Below are 20,459 nucleotides of genomic sequence, written 5' to 3'. Positions count from 1 at the left end.
AGTTCAGACATTCATGATTAATTATAGTTATTCTTTATCTGTGTTGGAACTAGAACATATCTTTTCTTAGCTGATAACTTGTTTATCAACATTGTTCTAGAAATGACCACCGTCACTTTTGGATGCCACTTGAATGTCAATGTCCTCTCATCATTTAGTTTTGTTTTTTTTTTTACCAAAATTCCTTTATCTTAAAGGGATGTTCGAAATGGTCCAGACTGACACTCTACCAAATCTGGGGTGTTCTAGCCTGCCAGGCCACATGGATGATTTTTTGTTTTTCTCAGATGCAAATACCGTGAAACCCATTTCATTCCCCAAGTTAGTCTGGTCATGTCCCCTCCTCCTGCACTAATCCTGAAGCTGCCTCTTTTTAATGGGATATATTCTTTGGTAAAATTGCAGGGAATTGTGATTTTTGTTTCTCCTTCATCCTCTAGGGCTAGAGTAAAGAAAAGAGAGAAGGTGGGGGAATTGAGACCTTCTTGTGTGATCCTTAGAGGCTTTGCAGATGCCATAAGGAGAAGGAAAATGGGGAATGGGGGGGAGTCTACTTCTTTAGAATACCTTGAAAATCGTAAGTGAGATACCATCTCTGCCAAGGAATAGTTCTGAAGCATTGTGGGCATTTCTTTTTTTAATTATTTTTATTGTTTTTGAGTTGGAGTCTCACTCTGTTGCCCAGGCTGGAGAGCAGTGACACGCTCATGGCCATCCCAGTGTCAATCTGCTGAGCTCTGGGGATCCTTCCACTTCAGCCTTCCAAGTAGCCAGAACTATGGGTGCACGCCACCACACCTGGCTAAGTTTTTGATTTATTATAGAGTTGAAGTCTCACCATGTTTCCCAGGCTGATCTAGAACCCGTGGGCTCAGGCAGTCCTCTTTCCTTGGCCTCCCAAAGTGCTGGGATTACAGGCTTGAGCCACCATGCCTGTTGTGGGCATTTCTGGCATAATTCTCCAGACCCACATTATCAGGGAGGCCTTCTAAGATGAAATGATCAGGTGACTTAGCAGCTGAAGGTAATTTTTCAGCTGTGGGTGTTGTTCAGGACTGTATTTCAAATGTACTTTTAGTATTTTAAAAACCAATTTCAGAAGCTATCCTTTTCTACCTGTGCCCGTTGTAAGCCAGGAACTTTGTAAGTCAAGGAGAAATTTAACTGAAATGAATGTTTCCCAGGGAATATGTTGATACTCCTGCCTTCCAACTTTCCCTTTATAAAAACAGCTTTGTACACTGGGATAGGAAGTAACTCGGAAAACTGATCTGAAATAATAATTAGCTGTGTGTTATGTGGAGTTAAATAACTTTTAAAATATTTTATATTGAAGGACTATTCACAGAGCAACATATACCGAGTGCCTCCTAATTATACACCCATCTCCTCCCAAATGATGCACCATCCTCAGTCCACCTTGTGGGGTTACAACCTCATGGGCCAGCCCCAGCAGCCCGGCTTTTTCCTTCAAAACCAGTCTCTTACTCCAGGTATGTGCCAGTCAGATGATTCCAAGGTGAGCAACAGTTTGTGGTTCTCTTTCCTTTAATGTGAAACCTCTGCATAACTTGGAAATACCGAGAACTGAGTGCTGTTATTTCCATAATTTCCTCCACTCAAAATGTTTTTTCTTCTAAAATAAGGTTCAGTTGCAAGTTTCTGTACTGATTTTGGAATTTTTGTCCAGTGTTGAATGGAAATTAGCTGGTGATTAAAATCAAAGCTATAAGATATAACAGTTTTATGTTGTAAAATTTGTGTATGTTTTTATGAAATATGATTCTTATTAGCAATTTAAAAGATTAGGCAATATTTCACAGTGTCTTTTATTTATTTTTTCTTTCTTTTTAAATTTTTTTTGTTTGGAGTCTTTCTGTGTCACCTTGGCTGGAGTTCAGTGACACAGTCATGGCTCACCACAGCCTTGATTTCCTGGGCTCAAGTGATCCTCCTGCCTCAGTCTTCTGAGTAGCTGAGACTACAGGTGCATGCCACCATGCTGGCTAATGTTTTTATTTTTTAGAGAGACGAGGTCTTGCTGTGTAGCCCAGCCTGGTCTCAAACTCCTGGGCTCAAGCACTCCTACCACCTTGGCCTCCCAATGTGCTGGGATTAGAGGTATGAGCCACTGTGCCTGGCCTATATATAAAATTTAAAGTAAATTTAAAAAACCTATAAAGCCCTTAGAATAGCCTGATACTCACATGTTCAGTACATTATCTTAACATATTTCTTCCTGTGCTGGTCCCTGTGCTTGAGTGCTCTCCTTTGGATATCTACATGGTTACTGCCTGTCTCCGCTGTGTTAGATCAGCTGTTACTTTCTCAGTGAGGGCTTCATGAACCACCCTATTTTAAGTTATAAACCAGGGTTCCCCAACCTCTGGGGCTATGACCTTTTACAAACTGGGCCACACAGCAGGGGTGAGTAGCTGGCAAGCAAGTGAAGCTCCATTTGTATGTCTGTATTTACAGCTATTTTCCATGGCTTGCATTACCACCTGAGCTGTCTTCTGTCAGATCAGTGGCGGCATTAGATTTTCATAGGAGCATGAACCCTGTGTATGCTAGGGATCTAGGTTGTGTGCTCCTTATGAGAATCTAATGCCTGGTGAATTGAGGTGGAGCTGAGGCAGTGATACTAGTGCTGTGGAATGGCTGCAAATATAGATTAACATAGCAGTGTGGTTTGGCTGCACCCCCTCTCCCCACCAGCTCCCTCCTCCAGTCTGTGGAAAAATTATTTTCCACAAAACTGTTCCCTGATGCCAAAAAGGTTGGGGACCACTGTTATAAACCATATACCTTCCCTGCACCTTCTGTTCCCCTTTCTTTTTTTCTGTTTCTCTATAGATAGCATCAATGCTTGTTTATATTTTACTTTCCTATTGGTTTGTTAACTTCCTGTCCCAGAGTATGAGCTCTGTGATGGCTGGTACTTTTTCTCTTATTTTCACTGCAATATCCCAGAACTTAAAGCATCACCTGGCTTGTAGTAGGCTTTTAAAAATAGATTGTTGAGTGAAGGAATGTAAACTAGATTCTTTGTAGCCTAGTTTAGAAAGTAGTACAAAATTGTCTTCTTTTTTCAACTTTATTTAATCTCAAGTTCTATGTGGATTTTTTAACCATTTTAAATTTTGTAGACGTGGAAGTTTCTTTGAAGATATTGAAACATAAAAACTGTCTATGGATTGAGGACTAACTGCTGTATAAAAGCACATGCCCTCTTCCCTAAAATACTCTAAAAAAGATGTTTGTAAGTTGAGAAATATTAGATGTTAGATGACACGTAAGAAAAACATTTTAAAAAAAATAATTATTTATGAAGATTTTATATGAGTGAGTTAATAGCTTTTTTTTTTTTTTTTGAGTTGGAGTCTCACTCATTTGTCCAGGCTGGAGTGCAGTGGCACATTCACGGCCACTGCAGCCTCGACCTGCTGGGCTCAGCCAATCCTTCCCCCTCAGCCTTCCCAAGTAGCTGGAATTACTGGCACACACCATGACACCTGGCTAATTTTTTGATTTATTGTAGAGATGAGGTGTAACCAAGTTGCCCAGGCTGGTCTTGAACTTGTGGGCTCAGGCAATCCTCTCACTTTTTCCTTCCAAAGTGCTGGGATTATAGGCATGAGTCACTGCACCCGGCCTAATTAATAGCTTTTTATTTAAAAAGAGTTATACTGAAGTTGCCAAAGAATATGTGTAGTGTGATTCTATTCAGATACAGTTTAAATGTAAAACAAGCTGCCACTACCACATATATACACTTACTTATCTTTACTGATCTTTCTCTCTCTTTCTCATATATGAGAAAGTTCTGAGGAAATGCACAGGAATAATAACCGCAGGATGGCACTTGGTAGGAGAAGGTTAGGAAACTATTTTGTTAGCAATACACAGGGCTTCAGCTGTATTTATAATATTTTATTTCTTTAGTTGTTAGAGGTATAAGATTATAGAATTAGGGAAATTAAAAGTGGACTAGGTTTAATCTTTAAAGAGAATTTCCCTTTTTTATAAATGAGATCATTAAGTGTCTTTTTATTGTATCAGGGTGGCTCAAATTCTTGCTTTGCTAAAAGCTACTCTGCCATGTCATGTAAATTAACTTTCCATTTTTTCCAAATGTTCTTCAAATGCCACTAAATGACTTCCTAAGTCATATTGCTGATTGTGGTAGTGAATTTTTTTTTTCTTTTTTTGAGTTGAATTTTTTTTTTCTTTTTTTGAGTTCACTCTGTCACCCAGGCTGGAGTGTAGGGGCATGCTCATGGTCACCACAGCCATGACCTGCTAGGCCGAGGCGATCCTTTCCCTTCAGCCTTCCAAGTAGCTGGAACTATAGGCATATGTACGCCATCAAGCCTGGCTAATTTTTCTTGATTTATTGTAGAGATGAGGTCTCACCAAGTTGCCCACGCTGGTCTTGAACTCATGGGCTCAGGCAATTCTCTCAGCTCGGCCTCCCAAAGTGCTGGGACTATACGTGTGAGCTATTGTGCCCAGCCTACTAGTGAGTCTTTTAAGAATGTGGGTTTTTTCAGTGAACAACTTCAAAATGTTTGTTTCTGTTGTATGACCTACTTTTAAAAAAAGATTAAAGAATTTTGTGAGGTACTTACATAGAGATTTTCTCATGTACATCAAAGAAGGTTTGTTGTGAATGAAGGGTTGACATTTACTGTGAAGCCAGCAAATTTCGAAAAAAATTTTTTCTGACTCCTAAAGCCATATGACAAATTATATGTGCAAATATGTTAATGATTTCCTTTGGTTTCTTAAAGCATCAGTATAATTGGTTCTTATTTGATTTTTAGCTGTCAAAAAAGATGTATTTTTCTTTAGAATCACTTTATTTGAAGTTTCCAAGCATTTCAAGTTTTTAAAGTATTTCTGCTACAAAACAAGCATTTTTTTTTTTTTTTTGCTATGGTGAAGAAGCTTAAATGACATGACAGCCTTGACCTCCCAGGCTCACGCTATCCTTGGACCTCAGCCTCCCAAATAGCTAAGACTACAGGTGTATACCACCACACTCAGCTAATTTTTTTTGACATTTTGTAGAGACGAGGTCTCACTTTGTTGCCCAGGCCGGTCTCAAACTCCTGGACTCAAGCAATCCTTCTGCCTCTCCCTCCCTAAGTGCTGGGATTATAGGCATGAGCCACCGTGCCTAGAGTGGAACTTATGCAACTCTTCACAGATTTTTTTTTTTTTTGAGTTTAGAGTCTCACTTTGTTGTCTGGGCTGGAGTGCAGTGACACGCTCACGGTCGTCACAGCCTCAACGTGCTGGGCTCAGGTGATCCTTTTGTCTCAGCCTTCCAAATAGCTGGAACCACAGGCATGCGCTACCACACCCAGCTAATTTTTTTTAACGTATTGTAGAGATGAAGTCTTGCCATGTTGCTCAGGTTGGTCTCGACCCCCTGAGCTTAGGCAGTCCTCTCGCATCCGCCTCCCAAAGTGTTGGATTTACAGGCTTGAGCCACCATGCCTGGCCTCTTCACACATATTTTACACTTGCAGTTGGGGAACGAGGAGCAGGACATTCTTTTCCATTTCAATCGTAACGTGAGACTTGTCAGATTTCTATGTTTTGATAAAATAAGGAAGACCTGTGGCATTAACATAGTTAGAAAGTTCTTCCTTTTGGTTGCTTTTGTAGGGGGCTCCAGATTGGACCCTGCGGGCTCCTTTGTCCCAACCAACACCAAACAAGCTCTGTCGAACATGCTGCAGCGGCGCTCGGGTGCCATGATGCAGCCGCCCTCCCTTCATGCGATCACGTCGCAACAGCAGTTGATACAGATGAAGCTTCTGCAGCAACAGCAGCAACAGCGGCTTCTCAGGCAAGCCCAGTCTCGACCTTTCCAACAGGTTCGTCCAGCCCCGACCATGGAGCCTTGTACATTTCCTTACCTCCGCTAGTGAGGGATGAGTTTGGGGGATGTGACCTTAATTCCCTCCCTGTTACACAGGTTTAGAGCTGCTTTTCCACCCTTGCATTTTACTGCTATTACTGATCAAATAAGAACTCCAGATACCTTAGGGTGATTAAAAGTGTACCCCAGATCCAAAGAACGAATAACATTCTGGTCTGCTAGAAGAAGCGCAGCCCTTTTATTCTCGAGGTCACCTTCTCCGAGCACTCATTCCCAATTATCATTGCTGCCACATGCTGTCCTCATTTTAACACTACTTTCTTGTATTATTTTTAGATGTATTACTTTAGTTGCGTCTCCGAAGCCCTGATGTTTTCTCTGACATTGCCCTGCCTTTGTCCCTTCTTTTTAGTGTATATGCTTAATAAGGTCTATAGCAAACAAGTTCATAAGTTGCAAACAACAATCGGTATCAGAAAACATTCAATTTCATTCTTGATGTATATTTCTATTTTTGTACCCTATAGCCTAATTTCATTTTAGAAGACAGTGGTTATCTTTAGCCAAACAATGGTGACAGTCATATAAAACTTAATACAGACTCATGAACATGAATCTCTCCAAATACATTAAAATAAAGAATGAGACTGGGATTTCTTTTTCTAGTTTCTGTAAAGCTTTTACTTCTAGATTCTATATATTTTGCATTTTCCAGTTTTCTAAAATAGGTATCTACTATTTTAATAATAATCATGATAACTAACACTAATAGAGCACTTACTATATGCCAAAACATTTCTAAGCACTTCAAATGATTTAATTATCTTAGATCCCACAGTAACACTATGAGTTAAGTATCTTTGTGATCCACAAATGGAAGTAGCTAATCTACAAGTGTGTCCTGCTCTAAGAAAACCAACAAAACTTTCAAAATAGCAAGATATTCAAATGCTGTTAAAGATATCCTTGTCTATTGGATCACTTTCTGTCTTTTTTTTGAGTTGGAGTCTTATTCTGTCACCCAGGCTGGAGTGCAGTGGCAGGCTCATGACCACCGCAGTCTTGATCTGCTGGGTTCAGGTGATCCTTCTGCCTCAGCCTTCCAAGTAGCTGGAACCATAAGTGTGTGCCACCTTGGCTAAATTCCTTTTTTTTTAAGAGCTGAAGTCTCACCAAGTTGCCCAGGCAGGTCTTGAATGCCTGGATTTAGGCAATCGTCTTGCCGCTGTCTCCCAAAGTGCTGGGTTTACAGGTGTGAGCCGCCACACCCATGAATCACTTTCTAGGCATGCCTCAATTGTATAACTTATGGCATTTCTGCATTTGAGCTACCTAGTGATTTTGGTGGATGGAGGTGGGGGGAGGTTAGCCATCCATCCTTAAAGAGTGATTCTTTTTTAAAATCTGAATTGCAAAAAGAACAAGAGAGAAGAAACTGGTTGAACTGTGTGAGAATGCACATAACAGTCAGGGCATACCTGTGTTGTTTTTCCTTAATCTCTAGTGATTGCTTTAATTCCCTGGGTGTCAGATAAGCTGACCTTAAACTGCTTTTTGCACATACATGATGAAAAGTTAATTAAAATATTAAAAATCACTGATTTTGCTTAAATAAGCAACATGTTTGGAGACATTTAAAAACTTACTAAGATTTTAGCTATTTCTTGCAATAAGCAAAAATAGTTGCACCATTGTTTTAGCTTCTTTTGGGGATAAATAAAAAATTCATTAGGAATTGAGAAACCATCACACTAGAATGAATTCAGCACCCCCTTTAAAAGTAATGCAGCGAGCCGGGTGTGGTGGCTCATACGTATAAATCTAGCACTTTGGGAAACAGAGGTAAGAGGATTGCCTGAACCCAGGGGTTCGAGGCCAGCCTGGGCAACTTGGTGAGACTTCAACTCTGCAATAAGTCAAATATTAGCCAGGCATGCTGGTATGCACCTGTGGTTCCAGCTACTTTAAAGGCTGATATGGAAGGATCGCATGAGCTTAGCAGGTCAAGACTGTGGTGTCTGTGAGTGTGTCACTGCACTCCAGCCTAAGTGACAGAGTGAGACTCCAACTCAATAAATAAATAAAAACATACGTACATACATAAGGTAATAAAGCCTAAGTAAAATTTGACTTTTTTGTTTATTTTTTAAATCTTTTTATCACAAGGTATAATTTTTCTTCTTTATAACCCATTTTCAAATTGTTACTGCCGAATTCAGCCTCAAATTACTATAATTGGTTCCTAGCATTGGGAGAAAGTCTACTGGGCCACTTACAGGTAAAAGTGCTCGCCCTTGAAAAGTTTACTTCCTGGCCAGGCATGGTGGTACAAGCCTGTAATCCCAGCACTTTGGGAGGCCAAGGCAAGAGAATTGCCTGAGTCCAGGGGTTTGAGACCAGCCTGGGCAACTTGACAAGACCTTGTCTCTACAATAAATCAAAAAATTAGCTGGGCATGGTGGCACGTGCCTGTAGTTCCAGCTACTTGGAAGTCTGAGGCATAAGGATCACCTGAGTACAATAGTTTGAGGCTGTGGTGGCCATGGGCGTGCCACTGCACTTAAACTTGGGCAACAGAGTAAAACTCTAACTCAAAAAAAAGGAAAAGGTTTACTTCCTGATACAAGCCATAACAAATAATTTTACCTCAAACAAATTTGTAAAAGGAACTTAATAGACTAATAAACATGTATCTTTACATATTTGGAGAAGGCAGACTAATGACCTAAAATGTACTGGAAGGACACCATTACCCCCACACCTTCCTCCGACCACTCAGAAATACCTGGCTCAGTCCTTTTGTGTTGCCTCCAGTTGTCCTGCTTGTACTTATGGCAATTAACTGATAATTCATTCTTTTTCTTACTGATTATTTTGTGCCAATTCTATCATAACACTGAAATTTTTTCTTTTTTCTTTTTTTAACTTTTAGGGTCAGAAATGCCTTCTTCAAACAGTAAAAACTCAACTTCATGACAGGGGTCGTTTTAATATTCACCTTCCTTCCCTTAGATATATATTTTTAACAGTTGAGCTTGCTTTGAAGTCTCTGAAGGGCTTACACAGCAGGATATTTCTTTCTCTCATCATTATTCAAGTGTTCAATAATTGAGGAAAATAGTTTTGTTTGTTTTGTTTTGTTTTGTTTTTGCGTTGGAGTCTCACTCTGTCACCCAGGCTGGAGAGCAGTGGCATACTCCCAGCCACTGCAGCCTCGACCAACTGGGCTCAGGCAATCCTTCTGCCTTGGCCTTCCAAGTAGATGGAACTACAGGCACTTGCCACCATGCCCGGCTAATTTTTTAAAATTTATTATTGTAGAGATGAGTTCTTACCAAGTTGCCCAGGCTGGTCTCGCACCCGTGGGATCAGGCTATCCTCTTACCTCAGCCTCCCAAAGTGCTGGGATTATAAAAGTGAGCCACCATGCCTGGCCGAAAATAGTATCCTTATTAGAAAGATAAATGCTTACGTTACGCAGTCACTGGATGTGCTTATCCTACATACAGTACATGAAATTTGCATATAGTATCTACCACAGTATCTGCACTTAGGTAGTCCTGAGGAAATGTTTGTACCTTTCTTCTCTTCTCATAGGTCATGCATGAGCTAGGAATATACCTGAAATTTAACTAGATATGGTATTGTAGCAGAAGAAAAAATTCTCCTTGTGATAATCCTTCAAAATCTGGAGCAAAGGCAGAATTACATGGAATATGAGTTGAACTAATAAATTATTTTAATATATGATGCTGGGTACAATTAGTTGCTCTTCTAATGAGTACTGATTTCATGGTATAAGATGATAGAGAAATGTTGATTCTAGTTTTTGGCAAGAACATTTTTAAAGTTACATGCCACATATAATACAAATTTCTCTAGCTACATAAAGACTAGTAATGTGATTCTCCCCCTCCCACACACACACTTTTTGACTTCTTGTGAGAAGTCCAGTAACCCATTCCTTGTTCTCTTTCTTATTGAGTCAGGCACAAGCCCAGGTAATATTTTGTATCTTCCTTTTATCTACTAAACACACAGTAGAAATCTACGAGATGCTTATCAAGTGAATGAATGCAAGATCGAGCAGCTATTTCCAGAAGCCTAGAACTTCCTGGTAACCTCCCTCCTCAGCAGTTTGATTTTTATCCCCAGACTCATCTCATAGCTGTCCTTCTGAGGCTTCTAAAAACTAACCCCTCCAGTGACCTATGCTGCAGTTTCTTTGAAAACTTAGATGGGAGTGGGAAGACATATATTCCTGTGTTCTAGATATATCTAAGAACTTACAGAGTCCTTCTACCCTCTTCCCATCTGTAGATGATACACAGTGAAAACTAGAATTCCTTTATAAAATAACCCAAAGACTGTACCCGAGCTTCAGTTAGTCATAGAATTTTTTGTTATGGATCATCTTATATTTCCTCAGGAATGTGTTAAACATTATTTTAGTGTCTAGAAAACAGGTACTAAATAGCATGGATATTGTTAAGTATTTTTAATCAGACTATTTGATGTAATAATTGAAATAATTGAGCGAATTTTCCTACAGCTTTAGTGCATTTGGACAGGCAGAAAGTTTGTTTTCATTCTTCTTAGTCACAGTCTTCATCCCGGAATGTAAAACACTCCCAGCCCCCAACCCCCAATCCATAGGGTATACATTCCAAGACCCCCATTGGTTGCCAAAATCATAGATAGTACCAAGGCTGATAGGCACCATGTTTTCTCTTGTGTATAGACATCTCTAGGAAAGTTTAATTTGTAAATTAGGATCAGTAGGAGATTAACAACAACAGCAGCTAATAAAATAGCTGTTGTTGTTGTTAATAAAAATAATAAAATTATGGCAATATGCTGTTACAATAGGTATATGAATGTGGTCTCTTTGAAAATCTACTGTGCTGTCCTCACCTATTTTTGGACTGCAGGGGACTGAAACGGTAAGGAGCTGGGCTGAAGGTAAGGGAGGACCACTGTAAAAACTGAGCTGTCTCCACTCCTTACTCAGTGTCCCCCTTGTTTGATGGGACTCAGTGTTGTGGTTAACACTACCCCTCTGTGCTTCAGAGGCTCGTCTATAAAATGGAGCTAATGCAATACTGTACTTGTTTTATAGGGTGGTTGTGAGTAAATGATTTAGCACATAACAGCTCTTAGAACAGTGGCTGGCTTATAGTAAGTGCTCAAAAGTGTTAGCTGGCATACTTATTATTGATGTTTTATCAGTATTTTTATGGCTTAATTATTTTAAAAGAATATCCTATCCCAGACAAATCTTAATTTTCTTAACTATGTTAAGTATTACAAGAGAATAAACGCTTGTCAAATGGTTTATTTGTATAATTACATTAATTGTCCTTAATACAGTTGGTTTAATCCTCATTTGCTCAGTGGCCACCAGTAGAGCAGACAAATAAGAAGGAATGTTGTTTAGTCTTCCTAATAGTCATTTTGACTTCTTAAAGTGATATTTTTACTGTCTAAATTCTGTGATATAAACTTTAGAGGGGCTTATTTCAATTTCAGTGCTACAAGTCTCACTGTATTTTATTTTCTACATATTATGTTAAAACTATCCAAAAATATAGAATATTATAGTAATAGACTGCTAGTTATAAGAATGCACAATACTGCTTAAATTTATTTCCATTCACCTCTTTCTTATACTCAGTTTTTTTTTAACAGCAGGGACTTTCTTCCCCACCACTTACCATGTCAATCATATAGGGAAGGGACTTGCAGAAACAATCTTAAGTTTTGACTTAAGAAAAGGACTTTATTTTATGTTATAGTCTCACTTTATCCTGATTTCTCCCTTTGAATGCACTAAATTACTTTTCATTCTTTGTAATAATCAGTGCTAGCAGTATATTTTAAGCAAAGAAAGATAGACAAAAAATACGTTTAGCTGGAACTGATTGAGACAAATTTGTAAAAAACAAACAACAACAACAAAAACCAAAATTGGTTACAGACTACAGATAATGAATCATAAGGAGTTTTCATGACAGAAAAGAGGAAGATTTCTGACTGAGGACGGGAATGATAGACCCAGTTCATAGCTAGTACACGTAGTAACTTGTAACTTGTAAGGGAGTAAGGTTATCAACCATAGAGCAGGTCTTGTTATTTGTGTATCCAAATGAAGGAATTAAGTAATTTATAAAAGGAAGGATGACTGAGTCAGAAGCTCCTAAGTTGTTAACTTCTTGGCAAAAAATGAATCTGTGACTTCATGAAAACATGCTCTTGGACTGATGGGGCCCATTTAAGTTGAGTAACTTCCCTTTGTTTGGGGGATTGGTCTCCTACCCTGGGGATATGGTATCACCTTGGAAAATCTGTTTCCTTTATTTTCTCTCTCCCTCCCACTCACTCTTTGGTGGTGTATTTCAAGCTTACAGAGAAGAATAGATAATATGATATTCACTAATGCACGTACCACCTAGCTTTATTAAATAATAATTTTCTGCCATATTACTATAGATCATTTTTTAAATAAAACCTTACATAAATGGATAAGTACCCTGATCTTTCTTTATTTGTTTTCCTTCATTTAAAGAGGGACTATCCTGAGTTTAGTTTCCTTTCTTCCTTCCTTCCTTCCTTCCTTCCTTCCTTCCTTCCTTCCTTCCTTCCTTCCTTCCTTCCTTCCTTCCTTCCTTCCTTCCATCTTTGTAGGTGTCTCACTCTGTTGTCCAAGCTGGAGTGCAGTGACACACTCACAGCCTCCACAGCCTTGACCTGCTGGGCTCAGGTGATCCTTCTGCCTCAGCCTTCCAAGTAGCTGGAACTACAGGCGCATGCCACCACGGCCAGCTCATTTTTTGATTTATTGTAGAGACAAGGTCTCACCTTGAGTTTTCATACTTTTACTACCTATTTTTGCATCTATCTGCATAAACATTATATAGTATTACTTTGCAGATTTGAAATTTTATATAAATGGCCTCACACATATGTTGTATCGTTTTACAACTTTTTTATGGCTCATTTTAAAATTATTTCCACCCTATTTCATGGAGCTTTATTCCTTGATGTATCCTGTTGGATGCTATTCCATTATGAATATTAATATATTATTTATCCATTCTTCTGTTGAGGATTATTTAAGTTATTAACATTTTTTCCCACTGCTAACAGTACTACAGCAAACATTCTTGTACATTTCTTCTGCACATGCAGAAAGTTTATGTACCTGAACATGAATATGCTGATTTGACTCCCAAAGTGGTGATGATTTCCTTCAGAATAGTAAATGAGGCCAGGCTCAGTGGCTCAGCCTGTAATCAGAGGCAAGAGGATTGCCTGAGCCTGGGACTCAAGACCAGCTTGGGCAACTTGGCAAGACCTCGTCTGTACAATAAAATTAAAAATTAACCTAGCATGGTGGTGTGCACCTGTAGTTCTGCCTACCTGGAAGACTGAAACTGCAGGATCACCTGAGCCCAGCAGGTCAAGACTCTATTTGCCATGATAGTGCCACTGCACTCCAGCCTGGATGACAGAGCAAGACTCTGACTAAAAGAAATATAAAAAAGAAAGAAAGAATAGTAAATTACCTTTTTTTTTTCTTTCTCCACATTCTCACCAACCCTTGATATTGTCATACCTTATTTTTCTCAATCAGAGCAGTTAAAATGGCATTGTATTGTTGTCATTTTAATTTACATTTTCCTGATTACCTTTGAGTTTAGACCTCTTTTATATTAGATATTCAGATTTTCCCTTTTGTAAATTTCATGATCATATAAATTGAACACATATGAGATTCTATTAGGCAACATGTCTTGTTGAAGCAAATCGTGAGTATTGATAATTATCTTTAATGCATTTACACAGTGGGTATCATGTATATACATCTCAATGACAAAAATGATCTTTGGAGGAGAAAAACTATTGAACTAGTAAACATGCTCTAAATGTTATCATTTTGTTCCTTGGGTGGAAAACATGTCCAGGGAAGCAGGTGCTTTGCTTATTATTTAATGTCTGGTATTTCTGTTTTTCTGAATTATAAAGAAGGTGCTGATTTCATTGGCTGAAATTATTATTAGGCAAAAAAAAAAAGTTAGCTAGGAGATAGTGTATGCAGCTTGAGTTTTATGAGAGAAGGCAGAAGACTGGGTGGAGGAATAAGAAAATAAACCATTAATATAAGAGTGACTGTTGGATCTAAATACCAATGTCCAGATGCCATGAATTGTGTACCCTTAAATGGTGAAAATTGTATTATTTGCTGGAGAATTCCTCCTGTGTTATCTGATCCTTAGTATAGTAAAATACGTTTTCTATTAGGGTTAAAAATTCTTAGCTTCATTTCTACCTCTAGAACACAGTGAGCTCAGGGAAATTTTTAACATCTCAGTAATATATCCCTTGGAATCCACTTGTATAAATGACTAAACAAGGGAATCATTTAACTGAAAAATAGCAATTTTCTCCTATTGGTCCGTTGTCTTTTTCTAAGTCAGATTTCCTGATATTGTGTAAGCAGTGGTGGCGCTATAAATATTCATTGTTTACTGTGGTTGTTTGAATGTATGGTTAGCCCGATACTGTCTTTTCACTCGCTGTTATTCAGGATGGAGCTGTCTAATTATGTCGAACAATATATGACCAACTGACGTGTTCACTTAATGTCTGGTCTGTTAAATGTAACCCAAACGTCCTGAGCTCTGGAACTGGCTCTCGGCCAGGAAGGACTCTAGCCTCCTGATGCTCACATCGGTGTTTCCACAACCCTTAGTTGCACCAAATGCCTATCTCATATCGCCACAACTGATTTTATATCACCATTTAACCTCTGCCTTGTGCTATTCTGTAATATGAATATTACCATTTTATTTATCACTGTCACAGTCTGTAGTTAGGTCATTTGGCATGTGGATTAATAAAATCCATGTTGGACCTGGGATTTCAAGTCTTGACTCCCCGAAACATTGTTTTAAAGTAAAATATTTCATATGTGTTTTGGCTACCCACATCATTAGGTTAAAAAATCTTATCTGTATTGTCTGCCGTTTTCTTGCTGTCCCCTTTCTGTAGGACTTCTGTAACTCTGCTGTCTCCCTTCTGGAAGACTTTGACAACATAATGGTAACACCCCTGCTGTCATTCCTTTTTCTTTCTTTCTTTTTTTTAAAGTAAACTTTTAGAGCATTACCCTTTGAACATCAAAATGAGAAGCAGGCTTTCTTCTATAGCTGGTAATAATGATAGTCTTCATTTCACTGTTACTCACTTGGTTTATGTTTGAGACTGTAACACAGAGTCATGAATGCATTGCCCATGTTCAATTTAATGGACTTTATTTCTGAAAATTTCTCTCTTTGGTTGCCTCATGATTTTCATTGTACACATGTGTGATATAGAACCTAACAGATGTTCATGGCCTGGGTTTGGGAGCATAGACCAGTTCGTGCACCTTCATCTCAGGCCCAGTTTTGAACCTGTCTGTTTCTGAGCTCTTGCTTCTCTCTGTGGTAATTTTTATCATTAGTAGAGGAACGCATGGCATGCTAACTCATAGGCCAATGCAAGACATGGAAACTGTGGTTATGAAACATACCCTCTCATCACATCCCACTCACTGGCTATTCCCAAATTCTCAACACAACACATCATTTCTATTTTCCTTCTGGTATGGAGAAGATTTTTCTTTTTTTTCCGAACATAGGTCTTGTGCATGCATGTCATAAGACATCACCTCTACTGCTTTGCCTGGGCTAGCTAAGAATGCATGTTTTGCATTAAATTACTTATAGGTTTCTGTATCAGATAGCCAACCCACAACATAAACCCAAGAAGCATTAGAATAAAAAAGAGCACACATCTCAGATGTGAATGTAAGTCAACTTGTTTCACTGCCACTTTAACGGGTAACATTATCTGTGTGTTGTTGAAAATATTCTTAACTATATATTCAAACCTTGAAAATATCTAGGTTATTAATGCTTGTTATATAGACAGTTTCTCCAATAGTTATTTCTGCAAAGGAAAGCTTGCAAACTTTTCTGAGAAGACTTAATCTTTTTTGACATATATTTATGGTATAGAGGGAGCAGGTGAGAATTTTATGTATGTAAAAACTTGAATGAAACTATCAAACTTAAAAATATTTTGGAGACAGCTTATGTTTGCTCTAGGGCATTTATTGTTCAGATGATTGTGAAATTAGGCAGAAAACAATTTGCATCAATAATTAGCTTTACTTTTGTTTAAAAAAGTATTTTTATAGACAAAGATTTTGTTTATAAATATTTAAAGTCAAAAGAAGGTTCTATGATTTCTATATTCATTCAAATTGATGAAAATATGTATCTTTGCTGGGCTTTTTTTTGCCATTATTTTTCTTCAATATTGTATATTTTTAGGAAATTAATGAATGTGTACTCAACCAATTATTATATTAATCATTTATGGACATGTTAATATTGTAAAGGTTCATTATTGTATGAGATGTGTTTATTTGAAAATTATTCACGATAGTCTAACAGTTAATGTTACTGTTAATTGATTCCCAACCAAGTTATATTTGAGATGAAAACTTTATAAAAAGTATCAAGCAGTACTAGTCTACAGGGCCTCTTATAATTATAGAATATTCTCTGTGTCCATTGTTTGCAATCAAAATAGATCAGTGTGAGTCAGGCGTTGTGGGTCGTGCCTGTAATCCCAGCACTTTGGGAGGCCAAGGTAGGAGGATCTCTTGAGACCAGGGGTGCGAGGCCAACCTAGGCAATAAAGTGAGACCTCACCTCTACAGACAGAAAAATTAGCGGTGTATGATGGCATGTGCTTATAGTCCCAGCTTCTTGGGAGGTTGAGGCAGGACGATCACTTGAGCTGAGGAGGTTGAGGCTGTGGTGAACTGTGATCATGGCACTCCAGCCTGGATGACAGAGTGAAGCACGGTCTCAAAAAAAAAAAAAAAAAAAGCCAGAAAAAGAAAAAAATAGACCAGTGTGATGTGATGCCCATAATTTCTGGTTTGCACTATGTGCTGTTTTAGCCAGGGTCCCCATTACTCAGTAACGTCCTAACCTCTAACCTAGGTGATTTGTGAAATGTTACTCCCTGCTTTTTGTTATGTGCCTTTTCTTATTTTTTCCCCAAATCAGTGTTTTCAGAAAGAGTCACAAACTCTGGTTCTTTTTTTTCAGATACAATTTGTCTTTGTATTTATGACCATTAAACGCTATCAAAAACTTACTAAATAAGGATTTGAAAAAAATCATTACTAGTAAATTGAGTGGATAGAGAACTCCAGATTCTGTAATGCTGCTGATTGTAATCCTGACTCACTGGAGGCATAACCAGCCCTCCTTTAGAAAGAGCTCTTCACAACTTGGTTAGTCGACTGGGATGTGATTGCTGATGGAAAAGAGAACAAGACCCAGAAGAATGGAAATCATGTTTGAGGATGGTTTATCAAAAATTTTGAACTTATCAGCTACATTAATTTCAAATTATGCCAAAGGTCTTTGAGTCAATGTCTCTTTGACCTCAGATACTTCTCTTGTCTCATTAAAAATACAGCTGTAATAGAGAGAATTGCTCTTATAAAACCTGAGAAGATAGGTCAGTATTGAACAGCACAGCTTGTTTAGAGGTTTGCGTAAAATGGTAGTTTAATGTGACCAAATCATACCCACTAACATTAACTTTTTTTTTTTTTAACTAATTCCCTGTTTTTAGTTTCTTCAATTATCCCCACATTGTAGTCCTTGTTTAGCACTTGTAAAAATATTTCAAGTTGCTAAAGACCTTATTCATTCTTTCCTCAACAAATTGAACTGTTTCTACAAGTTGAAATAATGTGCTCCTGTCATCGTTCTGGGAGAAACAAAGAAAAGTAGGAATCTGGTTCAATCTGGCAGGAAAGATTATTTTTCTTTCAGGACAGCGCATGATGCTAAAGCTGTGTCCAGAGAACGTGGGGAATGTGAGCCAGCTTGGGCTATTTGTGATTTTTCCCAGGGAGAATATTACATATCTCAATTATTTTCTACTGTACTTAAGTAGTATGTTGGAAAAAACTGGTGGGCGAGAAGAAACACAATATGTTCACATAAAAGTAGTTCATCTTTAAACATCAGTGGTTGACAAAAATTTTATTTTATTTTATTTATTTTTTTGAGTCTAGGTCTCTGTCACCCAGACTGGAGTGCAGTGATGTGATCCTGGCTCACCACCTGGGCTTAGGCAATTCTTCATTTCAGCCACCTGAGTAGCTGAGACTACAGGTGTGCACCACCACACCTGGCTAATTTTTGTTTTTGTTTTTGCTGTATTGCCTAGGCTGGTCCCAAACTCTTGGGCTCAAGCAATCCTCTTGCCTCGGCCTCCCAAAGTGCTAGGGTTACAGGTATGAGCCACCACACTCCAGCAAATTTCAGTGACAAAACAATATGTCAGTTTTTAAAAAATCTCTTTCTCCCTGCTTCTTTTAAAGATATAGCACCTTTTTATGAATGGTAGTTTGTGATTTTTTTTAAATGTGGAATAATAGTTTTTAGTTCACACTTGTTAAATCTCTGTGATCTCAATGAATATTTTCAGTAAAAGAGTGTTGCCTGGTAACTCAGATATACACCTTATTAATATTCTAGTCTTCCTGCATTGTGTAAGTCTTAGTATGTTTCACAAAGTTCTGTAATATGCAAAGAAAGAGCAAAGAATTAGAAAACAACTGTTTCATGCATCTGCATGTAGTTGTCACATACAAATCACATTCTTTTCCCCTCAAAACCAAGTGAGTGTGGGTGTTATAAACAACCTATTGATCCCAAGATTCAAATTCATATATAAATAGTTTATTTTTCTTCTATTCTGTGAAAATGATGAGATACTGATGTTTGTCTCCACAAAGAAGCACGCCAGTTTGTTCCAAGGACCTTGGAATTGTACAAGGTCCTTGGAAAGAGTGCTGGTTTAGGGCATTTAGAGATCTTGTTGATTTCATGATTTCTTGGCATAGTGTTTGAGGATCAAGAGCCAATTGGATACTTGGGGAGAAAAGTTTTAGACTCCTTCTGGCCACATTGCCAGAGGAAAAGTTCTATACAGGGAGTTTAGCCTATTTTTCTTAGACCTAAGCAAATTGAAAAATAGCTGTTTTTAACAGATTAATGAACTTTAAAAGCTGAGAGTATCTTTATGATACCCTGTTCTGGAAAGTTGGATTCTTGTTGAAGCTATTACATATAGATACCATAGTAGATATACTCAGATGTCTGTGTGACTACCTTAGGAGAGACTGAAGTTCCATAAATGGCCCCATGTATTTTATGTGGATCTAACTGGTTGATGTATGCATTTGTTTTCAATATCTCATTAACAAGTCTTAATAGAGATTATTTTTTGGTTTCTTATTGGGGTGAATTTAAGAGACTGTATGCCCTTAAAGAATAAGTGGTAAATGAGTATTTAAATATTTTCATCCTTAATATCACATTTGGAAGCATCTCTTCATAATAGAAAGAGCCCTGGACTTTGGACTCAGACCCACTGGAGATTAGATCATGGCTCTGCTGGGTCCTGCTGGGTGCACTTGTTAAATTGCTCAAGCTCTTTGAAACTTCTTTCTTAACAGGAGGATAATCCTCCTTCCCTGTAGAGTTCTTGTGAGGAAGCAGGAATAAGACCCAGAAGTCCAGTCCCTGGCATTTAAGAGATCCTTAATAATTGTTGCTATTCTCCCTCTCAAGCTCTCCCTGCTAGGGTATCTATACTACTCTCCAAGCACATGAAAATAGTTCTATGTAACTGCAGTTTAGCAATTTTAAACATGAGAGCCTCTAGTATAAGACAGTAGTAAAACAATCCTACAATGAATCTCATTCTTTATAACCAATAATCCTGAAAAAACAAAAACAGGGATGAGAGGAAGCCAGGCCTCTTTCTATTACTACTTGGAGGCTTCCATGAAATAACTTCTACCACCTAAACATAAAACACACATACATCCGTCCTTATGAAGGTATTTATTTTCCTAAGGCTAAAACATGGGTTAAATTAAGTTTGGTGAATCAGATGTTAATTGGTTTTAGTTTGCATTGTATTTGATTAGAATAATGTTTGCTAGTATACATTTTTATTGAATATATTCGAATTGGTTTTTAGAGTCATAGGAGGTAGCAAATTTATTCCTTGAATACCTGGCTAAACAGGCAATTTTTAGGTCACTGTGAAGAAAGTTTATTAAAAAGTCATGACATTTTTATATGCCATTTGTATGTACCTACCACACATTCTCTTCCGTTTCTGGGCACAGATGCAGCCCTGTGGCTCCAGACTTCACACTTAGATACTCGTGCACTCTAGAGGTGCTTGAACCCTGGAGTGTACTGGAAAATCATCTCAATGCCTCTTTGCTGAATAGACCATTGAGTTTGGGTTTGTATTTTTGTCTGTGTTATTGTTGGGAACACCTATAGTCTTCTTTGGAAGGAATAAGTTCAACAGTCTTAACACACATAGGAAATTGATAAGAAATAGTATTGAGCCGGGCTCGGTGGCTTAGCCTGTAATCCCGCACCTTTGGGAGGCTGAGGTGAGT

General features: G+C 38.1%; 1 protein-coding gene across 1 annotated transcript in view; it reads left to right on the top strand.

Annotated features, from left to right (window-relative positions):
- The window catches only part of MED12L (mediator complex subunit 12 like), a gene marked incomplete at its 3' end in the record, with an annotated part of 335,349 nt that overhangs the window by 306,576 nt on the left and 8,314 nt on the right, over window positions 1-20,459 (top strand). Inside the window, exons 37-38 of the mRNA XM_008057491.2 lie at window positions 1,337-1,493; window positions 5,677-5,888. Of these exons, the coding sequence (XP_008055682.1) occupies window positions 1,337-1,493; window positions 5,677-5,888 (369 nt within the window). The remainder of the gene's footprint in view (window positions 1-1,336; window positions 1,494-5,676; window positions 5,889-20,459) is intronic.

This window comes from Carlito syrichta, unplaced genomic scaffold (genome assembly GCF_000164805.1).
Source record: "Carlito syrichta isolate Samal-C Ts95f unplaced genomic scaffold, Tarsius_syrichta-2.0.1 Scaffold87115, whole genome shotgun sequence".
Classification (NCBI taxonomy): Eukaryota; Metazoa; Chordata; class Mammalia; order Primates; family Tarsiidae; genus Carlito; species Carlito syrichta.
This window is presented reverse-complemented; position numbering and strand designations above follow the sequence as displayed.